The 14,589-nt window shown below is 38.0% G+C and overlaps 1 protein-coding gene across 1 annotated transcript in view; it reads right to left on the bottom strand.

Moving 5' to 3' along the window:
* The window catches only part of OSTF1 (osteoclast stimulating factor 1), a 61,795-nt gene that overhangs the window by 18,182 nt on the left and 29,024 nt on the right, over positions 1-14,589 (bottom strand). The window contains exons 3-6 of the mRNA XM_089691083.1: positions 11,185-11,235; positions 9,936-9,999; positions 5,741-5,794; positions 1,383-1,490 (exon numbers count right to left, since the gene is read on the bottom strand). Of these exons, the coding sequence (XP_089547209.1) occupies positions 1,383-1,490; positions 5,741-5,794; positions 9,936-9,999; positions 11,185-11,235 (277 nt within the window). The remainder of the gene's footprint in view (positions 1-1,382; positions 1,491-5,740; positions 5,795-9,935; positions 10,000-11,184; positions 11,236-14,589) is intronic.

Here is a 14,589-nt window from a genome sequence, read left to right as displayed (position 1 = left end):
AGTGTGGAAGCTTTTTGAAGAACCCTCATAAAATCTGACATTCTTTCAATGGAGACTTGGTATCTAGAAAGAGTATTCAATTTCTTCTACTCCTGAACCAAGACTTCTTTTAAGGACTCTTGTAACTTACCACATAGCTTAAGTTTCTTTTTTTTAAATTTGTCATATCACTCTGCAAGACTGGTTTGTGTAGCCAGCAAGTTATACAATACTCAATCTGTCTCTCTGAAAGCTGAACTCTGGGCTAAAGAAACTTTAAATACAAGAATGTGTATTCTTATTTGACACTTGATTCACATTATGCAGGCTAGTTGCAGGTGCGGGAATCACATCCGAAACGCACTCCCCTTACTAGATGCAAGGGACTGCCATTCAATCTGAATGGCACCCCAAGTGTTTCAGAAAGCAGTGAAATTGCGGGTACCACCGGGAAACTGCATGGCCAAAAAGACCATGCAGTTTCTCTGTGGCTGCACTTTTTTGCATGGAAATGCCGGCACAGCAGCCCATTCAAATGAATGGGCTGCTGAGCCCAAGCAAACGAGGGCGGCACGGCCCGTAATAGTGTGATCCGAGGGTGAATCTTGGTATCTTTTGTGAATTACTTCCAGATCTGTGTAGTATTCTGCCATGAAACAACTCCCGCTCTCTACCTCTGAGTAATAGCTTTCTGTGATAAGAACTAGTCACTGCTGTTGCCTCTCCTTGTGAATGGTCTGTTATCTACACCCCCATCCTGGTAAGTTTTTTGCAGTCTGTCTGTAGTGGGGGGGCATCTGCTGGGTTACGTCTACAGTTCTGCTCTTTAAACAGACTATGTCCCACACAATGAGGAGTTCACTGCTACTTTTACAGGGTAATAACTGTGTTTGTAAGGAAATGAATGAAAACTAAGTAGGTTTAGGGCTATTGGAGAATATATATAAATTAGTTTTTGTGCCTAGATTTCAGCTTTAATAACGGTTTGTGGACCAGATGCAGCAGCGGTGTGCACTGTGTAAGCTGTATGTAGTCTTAGTTATATACAGTATACAGTACTATTTTCCAGCAGTGGTATAGGAACTTACTGTCCCACACCTGGAACAAAATTGTGTCGGGATGAGTGGCACTTAGCCTTTCACAGGGAGCTTTGTACTCCATGAATGAATACAAAGCTCTCTCTAAATGGGCGATTTGGAGATTGTGAAGTCATCTGTAGCCAAGACTACATACAGCTTATAGAGCGCACAAAGCCGATGCATCTCTTAGTGAAGGAAATAGTTTGTTTGGGCCAGCTTGGTCCATACAAACTATTTAAACATCATTAAGGCTGGAGATGAACTTTTAACTTGTATGTAAGATTTCAAACGTAATAAATATTCATTTAAAATAGTGAAACCAACCTTTATGTCCTCCGTGGCATGCCCAGTATAGAGCAGTGCTTCCAGCTTTATCTAACCCATTAACGCCAACTCTGTTTTCTAGACACTCTCTCAACCAACTCAGGTTACCTAAAAAGTCATCAAAGGAATTAGATTTCAAACAAACACATAAAAAATTAAAACAGCAAAAACTAAAAATGTACTATATTGCAGCTTACCAATCTTTAAAGCAGAACTCCGGCAAAAAAAAAAAAAAAACATCTTTACATGTCCTTGTTGCCGATTTCCTACCTTCACTGAATGTCATCCATCTTCTGATTCACTCAGTAGTTGCTCTGATATAGCCTATTCATTTTCAAATCAAACCGTTAATTCTCCTTGGTTTCCTGTTTGTAAGACCAGTGGCTGCTATGCTTCCCATTCCCCCAGCCACTGTCTTGGCACATCTCTTCTGTAGTTCTTTCTCCAGGAAGCAGTGATGTAATTCAGCCCCATTTGCAGTGGTGGGTTGACCGGGACTCCCAGACACATTTAACATGTACTGGCCTAGTGTACCTGACCACATTCACTACAATTCCCTGTGATTGATGAAAACTGTAGTTTCCTTTTACTGCAGAGAAAGGGGCGTGGGTATGATGTAATCCCTGCTGTTACATCTCTTCCTTGGCAGATCAGATTCAATTATCTTTTGAATTACAGAGATGAGGTCATGAAAATTCAATTAGACTTTTCTCCTAAATGGTAAGGATTTTCTACATTTTATTAACAGTTTAGTGTAAGGGGTGTACTAATGGGTGATTTTTTTTTACCTATTCCGGAGTTCTTCTTTAAAATGTGGTGACTGCATTAGTTTTCTTTTTCCCCTTCATTTTGCCTAGTGATCCCGCCAGTAACACACTTCCTATCTTAGCGTGTCTACATTCTGGATGAAGTAGTAAAGCGGACACCTTTAGACAGCAAAAAATGGTCAGTCTGGGTGGAGGGTAGTATTAGGCTGGCCATATATAAATAGGTTTGTTTTTGTTTTTTTTCATTCAAACAGTGAGTTGGGGGGGGGGGGGGGGGAGAACAGATTCCCCCTTCCACACATTTGAGGCAGATGGGGGAAACCTCCCCACTTTGTCTTTGTATTCTCACAGCCTTCTGAATACACTGGTAAGAGCTGCTGCCTATTGCCTGCAGAACTGACCGAGCGAGAATATATTAACTGGGCGGTTAAACAGAAGACTATCTGTAGATTGACTTCTGTTCAATTACAGTGGCCACACATGGTTCAAAATGTGGCCAGTCCCTGCTGAACCGGGCAATTTTCGATCTATGTATGCCTTTAAACTGTCAGGTTTAAATGGACTTAAACAAACTAAAACTCCAGCTAACACTTTATGAGCAGCTACAGCACCTTTATCCTTTTGGGATAAAGGTTTTAACATAAATTAATAAAAGCCAATCATTGTAAGCACCCCTGTCAGTGTTAAACTATTTGTATTAACCCTCTATTCCTGCTTTGTCTGGACAGCTTGGTCTGTTTAAGCAAGATGAAGAAAAAAAAATGGTCAGATCACCAAGTGAATAAAAAAAGAAAACAAAAATCCTAAAAAAGAAGAAAGCTAATGCAGCCATCACATTTAAGATTGGTAAGATGCAATGTAATATTTAACAAAAGGAATGCTGCTGAAGGTCAGTCAAAAACACATCTCATACACCTTTCAGTCAGGTGCCAACCCAGCTTGCAAGACTGCACAAATGACCAAGACAAGTCCGGATGGCTGCACTCCAAAACTCGATCCATTTTATTCCAGGACAGGTGAACACAGCAGCATAAAATAACAAAAAAAAAAAAAAAAAAATGGCACAGTGCAGGATAGAAAGGTTGATCTGTTTCATGCTCCTCATCTCAAATCACAGAAACGTGTCAACCATGATGAAGAGCTATGGAGCGTGAAACAGGTCAACATTTCTCTCCCCCACTATGTCATTTTATGCTGCTGCGGTCATCTATTCTGGAATCAAAATGGATTGCATTTTGGAGTGCAGTCATCCGGACTTCTCTATTGGTCTCATGTACAGCCTTGTAAATCGAGTTGGCACCCGAGTTTCGTCATTTGGACTTTTCTGTTGCATTGTAATATTTTGAGAGAACATTTTACATGGCACAATCTAGAGCATCTGTTAGTTCCACATAATTTATTGAAAAATCATTCAAAACACATGTGAACCACAGACAATGCAAACAGAAAACAATGGACATTGATCAAGACCATTAACATGGGGCAGTTTAAAATGGGACCACATAAAGGGTACATTTGAAATTCATATTAAACCTTATTTATTTTGGGTAGGCTTATGCATAAAATAATGCTTACTATATATCTATTAAAAGGTAATCTATGATATTTTTATTTTTAGATATACAAGAGAGTGGGTTGAACTGTACTGTACATGGAGGCAGCAGTTATTCACCTATACAGTGGGGAACATTCTTATTTGATCCCTTGAAGATTTTGTAAGTTGCCCACTTACAAAAGAAATGAAGGGTCTATAATTTTTATCATAGGTGTATTTTAAAATGATAAAAAAAAAACAGAATATCAACCAAAAATCCAAAAGAAAAAAAACCACATGATACAAATGTTATACATTGAGTTGCAGTTCAGTGAGTAAAATAAGTATTTGATTCCCAAGCAAAACATGACTTAGTGCTTGGTGGATAAACCCTTGTTGGTAAACACAGAGGTAAGACATTTCTTGTAGTTGGTTACCAGGTTTGCACACATCTCAGGAGGGATTTTGGTCCACTCGTTTTTAGAGATCTTCTCTAAATCCTTAAGGTTTCTTGGCTGTCACTTGGCAACTCGAAGTTTAAGCTCCCTCCATAAATTTTCTATAAGATTAAGGTCTGGAGACTGGCTAAGCCACACATAACCATAGTATGCTTTTTCTTGAGCCATTCTTTTGTTGCCGTGGTGGTATGTTCTGGGTCATTGTCATGCTGGAAGACCAATCCACGACCCATCATCAGTGTTCTGGCTGAGGGATGAAGGTTCTCATCCAAGATTTTACAATACATGGCCCCGTCCATCAGCCCCTCAATGCGGCAAAGTCAGCCTGTACCTTTAGCAGAGAAACAGCCCCAAAGCAGAATGTTTCCACCTCCTTGCTCGACTGTAGGGTTGGTGTTCTTACGGTCAGTCAGCATTATTCTTCCTCCAGTGAGTCGCATTAATGCCAAAGAGCTAAATTTTGGTCTCATCTGACCACAGCACTTTCTCCCATTCCTTCTCTGAATCATTTAGATGTTCATTGACAAACTTCAGATGGGCCTCAATCAATCCATGGTGACATATTGTGTTACTAATGGTTTGTTTAGTGACTGTGGTCCCAACTGCCTTCAGATCATTCACAAGCTCCTCCTGTGTAGTTCTGGGCTGATCATTCACTTTTCTCATGATCATCCTTACCTCACAAGGCGAAATCTTGCATGGAGCTCCAGACCAAGAGCAATTGATGGTTATTTTGTATTTCTTCCATTTGCGAATAATCATTCCAACAGTTGTCTCCTTCTCACCAAACTTCTTATTCATGGTCTTGTAGCCCATTCCAGCCTTGTGTAGGTCTACAACCTTGTCTCTGACAACTCTTTGGTCTTGCCCATGATGGAGAGGTTTGAACATTTGTATTGTGTTTTTTTCTGGATTTCTGGAGAAAGTCTGTCTCTATAATTTAAAATACACCTATGATAAAAAATCATAGACCCTTAATTTCTTTGTAAGTGGGCAAACTTACTAAATCTGCAGGGGATCAAATAATAATTTTCCCCACTGTACATATATACACCTATCATTCACAGGCTCTGCTTCCTGCTTTGCAGTATCACAGTTGTGCTTCCAATAGTACAAACCTATGAGTTGGTGAAAACTACAACCTCCTATAAAGACACCTTATCCAATTAGTTAAGCTGGTGATCAAATGAGGACGAATCATATACTTCTAGTACTGTAGCTAATTTACAAATCTATACTATTAATAAAAAAATATGAAAGAGCAGACACATAAAAATGTGTGGTGGCATCTAAATAGCTTAAATGCAGTAAACACTGCAAAAGTAACAGTGTTCCCTTTCTCTTTATGTACATTCTTCTATTGGACCACCAAAAAATTACTATTTATAAACAAAAAATTTCAGCCTCCATTTGATTAGATATGTTGATAATCATACAATGATTAAAAGGTTTAATATTAGAACGTACAGTGCATATAATCACTAAAGGAAATACTAAATTAGCAGATCACCTCAAGCAAATGAGTAAATGTGTATAAAATGTTATTTTAGCTGAAGGGCAAATCAAGTTTTCTAATGCACAATAATGGATAATACATACCCCGTTTAGAAGCTTCATGCAGTGGATTATCAATTGACTCGGCTTGTTCAGCAACTGAAAAAAAAAAATGTATGCAATGATAATTCTATCATCTATAACTCGTAAATATGTATAAGATTTATGACAATGTATAAAAAATTACTGAATGGATATGTTCGTCCAAAAGGTTGGACAAACATATCCATACTCCATATTCTTTCAGGACTGCTGCTTAGAGAACCCAAACACCCACAGCATAATCTCCTTCCTTTACAGAACTCATCTCCACACTAGAGTGCCAGTTCACATATATGCGGATTGGATGCGGTTTGATCTGCATCCAATCCACATGACATGTGAAAAAACATTGCTTCCTATGGTGCCTGTTCACATATGTCCAGTGAGGATTCAGTATGGTTTGAAAAAGAGTCATGTACGACTTATGAGCAGTACCTTTAGGTTCAGATGCAGATTACAGGTTATTGCCTTCTATGGGAACCATTTCTAAACAGCCTATGTGTGAACAGGATAAAACCCTGAGCAAATTCTGTCTTGAACCTGATGTAAACCTGACATGAACTGCTGAACAACTACTGTGTCAATTAGCTGTGAAACCCGAGTTTCAATCCGCACATGTGCGAATCAGCTCCGACTCCAACAAACTCCCATACATAAAAAAGGGGTTAACATTTTGAGTACTATAGAGAAGTGCTCCACTAATATCCTGTCCTCGGAAAGCACCCATAAGGCTCTCTTCTACTAGTACACGACACCATAACACGACAGGCGTAACCAAATTCATATTTTGAGCCTCTCCAAATTGTTTCCAAATTTTGCAATCAGGAGGTCCCTTTCTACATACATATTTGGTGGGAATGTCCTAAAAGGTACAATGTAATTAGATCAATACTAGACATTCCTTCATAACAAGATACTGGGTACAATGACACAAAACAAAATGACAGAAATTCTGAAAAGTTTCAAAGAAAAAAAACATTCTTCAAGATATGGTCTCATTGGTTGACCACCAGAACATATCTAGCGTGCACCTTCAACTATTATTTTTATAAACAAATTATAAACACACTTCACCAATCAGGCTCTCTCGACTACCTCCAGACCCCACTTATCTAAATGCACAGCAGGCTTTTTTGCACTGACTGCCAACGTAGGGCAGCCCTTTGGCACTAGCTGCAATTGTAAGGGGCCCTTCTCTACGGACTGTCAACTCTGATGACTTTTGGACTATTTATTAAGGAAAATTATATTATCCTGAAAAGGAAATTCTAAGCTGACTGTCATGGGTTAACATAGTTGGTTGATTTCAGGTGACCTTCCAGGAAGCTACCATAAACAAATGAGTGGAAGAGACCTGTTTAAAATACAATAAGAATAAACACCACTATTTGAGTTTTTGCAGATGCTCAAACACAGTACCATAGTTTGACAATGGTAAGAATAAAACCTTATTGAATCTAGTTCTCCCAACACCTTGGAACATGTGTAATCGCCAAACAAAACCTCTGAGCTATCACAATCAGCTATTGAATACTTGAGGTTAAAATCCAGTCCAGTAAATAACTCTCAGGGAGGCTTAAAATGTCTGTTTACCCTAATTACCCAACAATGGGTGGGGTTTTCTATAGGTCATATCTCCTTGAACTGTGCCCTCAGCTCAAGAGTAAAAAACTTGGTTCATTTAAGATAAAAAAAAAAAAAAAAAAAAAAAAAAGCTTGGTATATATCTTAACTGAAATATTATCAAAAGGTATATACCCACACACCAAGATCTATTTAACAAAGTTGGGTACTGTATACCACTCAACTGAAGCTCATGAAGTTATAAAATGTAAGATGGTTTGTTGGGTAATTTACATATCTCCAAAAGGAAATCAGTAATCCCAATACAGCTCATATCAGAAAAATGAGACACCAAATATATTCACATATTTCTATGGTCCTTATTCGAGAATTAATGGGGAAATCATTTATACCTGAATAGGACCCATATATTTTATCCATAAAGACATACTGTTTATATCAAAGGGTGAGTCATCATTAAGATCACCAGTTCATTTGCGATACCTGACTTTCCCCGGTGGACAGGTAAGGAACTTCTAAAGGTACGCAAACGTTTTAACCGTCCAATCAACAAGCCCGTTGGGAGGTCCTTCGGAACAAAGGACTTGTATGGTATAAAAATGCCACATACCTCAAATTGGGGAGGACTTCACTAAACTGCTTCTAAAAATCACTTCTGAACTACTTCTGAAACAACTTCTTAACTACTCTACTACTACTATATACCGCACTATACTCACTTGCTTCCTGCTACCTGTGGCCATCTTGCAGAGAACTTCCAGATGCCATTTTTGAAGGAAAAGATTTTCACCAGAGACGCTGATGCCGATTTAAATTCTGGTGCCTGACTGACCAGAAACACTCTCTTTTCCCAACTGCATCCCACTGGGAGGCCTCAAAAAAAAATTGAGATTCTGGGAGTGGTGAGACTGTGCCAAACTACTGAAATTTTCTTATATTTAAACTTATTAAGATTTACAACATTTTATTGTGTCGGTAGGAGTGTATTAAGGTTATCTGAATAATTATTAATGTAACTGTGTGAGTATTGGTATTGAGATCATATACTGCATACTAACTGATTTGCAGTGTTTTTGTGGTGCTAATTACCAGAGATACTTTCTTATTTCCCTACCGCCGCGGGAAATTGGAAATAATATCTGAAGCACTATAGGTTGCAAATAACCCCTCAAAATTTTGTTTTACCTCATTTGATAACCATATCTTGTATGATACCGTAGAGATAAGCATACTATATCTTTGATTGTGTGTACGAATATATTCATTACCAGTATTTTGCGTTTGTATTATATATATATATATATATATATATATATATATATATATATATATATGTATTTATTTATCAAAAAGGCAAATTTTGTGTATATGGTAACAAAAATCACATTGCTGAAAAGAACTCAAGGAATATTATTAAGTGGTGATCAAATTATTAAGGTGTCCAAATTATTGGTTTATTAAATATTTGCTGTATTTTAATGGCTGGAGGTACTGCAATATTTTGTTCAAGGGAGTTGACACCGCCCTGTTTATTTAGAATAAATTTTATCATAAACCACCACACAACTTAGAGGGGCCCTTCGCTACTAACCAATGCAAGGGATTTTCAATTATATTGAACAGTTATGAATGATTCATTTTAAATTTATTTATTTTTATTAATTAATATTGATTATTTTTATCAATTAATATTTTTTAGATTATCTAAATTTTTTTTTTATGTATATTAATGAGTTGCACATTTTATATATTTTTTTATATTTGGAGAAATTAAGGGTAATTATTTATAAATTATAAAAATTATTTGTTAATAATTGATTTTATTTATTTATTCACGGTTCTAATTCAAGGGCGCAGCACCATTACCTTTTTTAACTTAGAGGGGCCCTTCTCTATTAACAAATGAAAGGGGTCCATCTACACCAACAAGGACATTTACATTCAGAGCCAATGTAAGGGGCATTAACACTCACCGCCAATGTTTACACCCATTCAATCAATTTAACCGAACCACACATACCAACTGCCAATGCAACAAGGGCATTTAATGCAGTGCAAACGTAAGGTGGGAGTTTACAACCTCCGTCAATGTGACAGGACTTTCATTAAGAAGACATCCTTTATACAGAAGTTTGTGAACGTGGGTGAAAATTGGAGGGACACTTTGGCGTCCACAGTGCGAAAGTAAGCAGGCCACTTGTCAACAGTGGTAAAGGGGCTTGTTATTACAGGTGTAAAATAGCAGGCGCAGCAGCAATTTTGATGAAAAAAGGGTCCAAATTGCTTGCGTTCTATGCATTCATCCATGGATGCATACTGCCGTAAATGTTAGTACCATTCAGTGCAACGCTCAGTCCTGTCCTGCCGCAACAGCTTTCAGCCTCTCTTAGAGTAGCGGGTCTGGATGGTGTGCCTGTGGCTTCCACCTGCATCAAAACCCTGGGACTCAAGCACTGGGGCTAAACAACCAGTGTGCATGAGGCCATGGTCTAAGTGTTTAGCTATATAGCAGTGTCAGAATCATTCATGTTCTGTTCATTCATTTGGTTTAGCACAATAACACCAGAGCATACTTCCAAAAGACATAGATCTGTAAAACAGTTGAATAGCTTACCATAATTGCTTGGTATGAGTCCTGTTTTTCCTTTACAAGTACCTTTCCACCAATTTGTATCACTCTGCAAAAAGAAAACCCCTCACAAATCAGTAGCTATTATGTCAATAGGTAAATCCTGTTTTTTTTTTTTAACAGCAAAGTAATACAATTAAAAGAGAAGTATTGTTTATCTTTTTTTTCTCTTTTAAAGTCATACTTACCTAGGTGGATGCAGCATCAGTAGATGATGCATCTGTCCCCTGCTGGCTCACATGACCGCTGATCACCGAGTTCTTACAGCTGCTGTTAAGAGTGGTGACCGTCACCGCTGTCTGCTCTGCCACTCCCAGCGCTGCAGTGAGAGAAAACACACACACACACACACACACACACACACACACACACACACACGGTTTCACCATACATTAAAGAGGTGTTAAACCCAAAAATTTAATATATTGCAGCGTACCAATTATTATAGGTTGGCTGCATTAGTTTTCTTTTTCGGCTTTTCCCCCTCTGTTTTCACCTGAACTGTCCAGTAACACAGCTCCAGTATTAGAGTGCCTACACTTTGGATGAACAGGGACACCTTTAAACAGCAGCATTGTCAGTCTGTGGAGGGGTGAGTGTTAGATGTACTAGTAGATGTAAATACGCTAAAAATTGAAGCCAAACTGCAGCTCACACTTAAAAAGTGGTTACAGCAAACAGTTCTGTACCTTTTGGAATGAAGGTTTTACATAAATAACAGCTGATCATTGTAAGCACCCATCAGTGGTAAATGGTTTGTCTCATCCCTCTTAACTGATCAGTCTGCAGGACAACTTGTCCTGTTACAAAAACAACAGACTTACTGGCAGGATAAGCAGATGAAAACAAAGGAAAGCAAGCCTAAAAAGAAACAAATGCAGCCACGACATCTAAGAATTGGTATGCTACAAGTTAAAAAAACGGTTTGATTTTGGGTTTAGTACCACTTCAGATACTGACTAGTCAGCCATGTCCCTTCCTACTACTGGTTAGTATGACTGCCCATCACAGTGATGGGCAATAGAAAAGCACAAGAGATGGAGAGGAGTGGGGCCAACAATAACTACAGCACTGGTCAGTGGGTTTTCAGAGTGGTTTTATGTAGCATTTTACTTAACATCACACATATCTCTAAGTTTTGATTAAACCTTTAATTTGAATTAAGTACCAATGAACTTCAAAAGCAGCAGACAGAGTTAGTGGTAATATATAAAATGTCTAACAACAAACTCACCATGTCTGCAATGTACAGAACATCCCCTTCTTCGAAATAGAGTTCATCAGGCTGAAAACCAGAAAAGTAAAATATTAGAATACATGGATTAACATAGGAAAATGGTATATTTGCATGTGTATGCAAGGCCTTGCTTGGGGCAGATGGTCTTTTCTATCATAAATGCTTCTCCCTGCTTATAGAATTAATGTAAGAAGATTGAAGTGCCCACGACCAGTGGGAGCACTGACAGCAAAACGCTGGAGGGCACGGTTTGACAAGGAAGTCTGTCATAATGGGCTAATAGGCTGTGCATACTAGCACAAAATGGCATAAAGCTCCTGGGAGCCCATTTAATAATTAAAAAAAAAAAAAAAGTAAAAAATATTGCAGTTTCATTTAACTTTACAAATGAAGGATCAGTGTTGCTGCCTGTCACATAGTCATGTGCAATGTCTGGCAGTGCTAAGCCTACACTGTTAATAGGCATTTCATTACTAAAGAGGCCCGGCCACTGTGCCTGCCTGTGTGATCGGAGCAGAAGTCAGGCAGCAAGCTCAGTAACACTGTGATTATATCAGACTCATCACTGAGCTGTACCAGATCGAGTGTCCAGTACTGGGCACATCTCATGTAAACAAATATCCACAAGCCCTCTCTTTACCCCCTTCCTGGCCAGGACATTTTTTGCGATACGACGCTGCGTTATTTTTTGTTATTAATATCTTTTATTAAATTTTCTTTCAATACATACATTATCAAACATACACAACATTAACTGTCCTTTTCCTATACCCCCACCCCTTCTCAATCCCTCCCCCTTATCCCAATAACTCCCCCTATCCATCTATATTTTCCCTATCCCTTTCTAGCCCTTTCTACTAAAAACCTATAGTCAGTCTACATGATTGCCACTCCACAGTTGTTCAGTTTAAATCTCTAAAATCAACCTACTTTGTACCCATTGTCCTGAGATATTTTTCTGATGATTTAAAACATGCCACCTATTCCATTCTTTTCTAAATTTTTCTGTTTTATCTTCCACTGTGGTATAACTCCTCCATCGTGCATATATATTCAATCCTCCTCATCCAATCTCTCATTGTTGGGGGATCTGGAACCCACCAAAATTTAGGGATTAATCCTTTTGCAGCGCTAATTAAATGGTATATTAAACTATTTTTATACTGTTTTATTGACAACTTGGTCCCATAGAACAAACCAACCCACGAATCCTTTTGGATAGTTATCCCCACAATCTCCTGTATATATCGTATTATCTCTTGCCAAAACCCCTGAATTTTTATACAATCCCACCAAATGTGAGTCACAGTCCCTCTTTCCCCACAACCCCTCCAACATAGTGGTGAAATTTCTTCTCTCTGTTTATGTGCAACACTGTGTACAATACCACCTAGCAAAACACTTATAATTCATTTCTACTGTGTTTATATTTACCACTCCATGCATCAACTTATACATTTTATTATTTTGTTGCTCATTCATTTTTGTACCCAGCTCTCTTTCCCACCTCTCGAAGAAGGTCCTGCCCATTCAATAAGAATCTGATATATTCTAGAAATTATATGTTTATAGGCGGAGCCGCAGCTCAACATTTTTTCAAATGGAAGCATATCCTCCAACATCCTCAATGGTTGGCGGAAGTGCTGAAACAAAATGACCCAACTGATATCTAAATTCATCCAGTGAATAAAATAAATTATTTTTTACTCTAATTCCTGAAGTTTACATAACTTTTCCTTATCAACTAGATCCCCTAATCGTGCATTTTTATTACTAAACCATTTCCCTGAAATGTGATTTCCTGGTGGAAAAAGTTCAGTATCCACCAGGGGTATCAATAATGAGTTATATTCCGAACCCAAAGATTTGAGCACCCCCCATCCCACACTCTTAACACCTCCCGTGTCAGTGTACTATTCTCTTCATCCAACACTCTATATTTTCGTGGAATCCAAATAATCCTCTCCAACTGTACATTACTTAGTGTATTTTCAATTTTAACCCAACCTTTCCCTTCCGAATAAGTCCAATCAACCACACTTGATAATAATACCGACATATAGTACTTCCTCATATTTGGCAAGTTCAGTTCCCCTTTCTCCTTGTTGTTACATAAGATCTCACTTTGAATTCTAGGTTTCTTATTAGCCCATATGAACCTCACTATCATTTTTCTGATCTCAAAAAAGGATCCTGGTAAATATATGGGGAGCATCTGAAATTTATACAGGATTTTTGACACTATCACTGCCTTAACCAGGTTAATACGACCTATCCACAAGACCCCTCCTATTGAGAGTCTTCTCAACTCATCCTTGACTTCGTTTATTAATAGGATATAATTAGCTTGATATAAATTTTTTATTGAAGGAGTTAGTTTTATTCCTAAATAACTTAATTCTCTCTCTCTCTCTTCATATAAAGGGAAAGTCTTTTTGTAGGTACTGTGCTTCTACTTTTGATATATTGATGTTCAATATCTCAGATTTTAATAGATTTATTTTAAAATTAGACAGCTCCCCATATCTCCTTAATAATCCCATTAGATTTGGCAGTGTCATTCTAGGATTCACAATGTAAAACAACATGTCATCCGCATACCCTGCTACCTTATGTTCTACTTCTGCCACCTTAATTCCCCTAATATATATATTCTCTCTTACCATAGCCAACAATGGTTCCAGGGATATAACAAACAATGGCGACAATAGGCATCCTTGTCTAGTACCATTATGCATTTCAAACGATCTCGACAAGGACCCATTCACGTTAATAGATGCAGTCCCTTTATCCATCTTACCATTTTACTCCCTATTCCCAACGCTTCCAGCATATTAATCATAAATCCCCAGTCTACTCTATTGAAAGCTTTTCCTGCGTCTATTGACAATATAATCGCCGATGGTTTCCCTTTCTTTACTTTCTGTAAGAGCAGCAGTGTTCTTAAACCATTATCTCTTCCTTCTCTTTCTGGAACAAATCCCACCTGATCTAGATGTATCCACTCTGGCATCAGTTCTTTCAACCTAGTGGTAAGTACTTTCGCAAATAGCTTTGTTTCAATATTTAACAATGATATTAGTCTATAACTAGTGCATTGTGCACTGTCCTTCCCTTCTTTAAGGACAACTATTATATGCGCATGAAGTGATTCCTTTCTCATTTCCGTCCCCTCTCCTAATTCATTCATATATTTACAAAGTTACGGTACCAGTATTTCCTTACATTTTTTAGAATATCCTACTGTATAACCATAGGGTCCTGGACTCTTTCCTCCCACCACACTCTTCAGGACCTCTCTAATTTCCTCTTGTGATATGATACTCTCCAGGGCTAACAATTTATCTTCTGCTAATCTTAGTAGTTGTGCTTCTTTAAGGAATTCTAACTTTTTCCTATTCT

This window comes from Staurois parvus, unplaced genomic scaffold, assembly GCF_062004578.1.
Source record: "Staurois parvus isolate SC_StPar_1 unplaced genomic scaffold, SC_StPar_1.0 ptg000549l, whole genome shotgun sequence".
In the NCBI taxonomy this organism is placed as follows: Eukaryota; Metazoa; Chordata; class Amphibia; order Anura; family Ranidae; genus Staurois; species Staurois parvus.
Note: the sequence above shows the minus strand (reverse complement) of the source record. Positions and strands in the feature narration are given on the sequence as shown.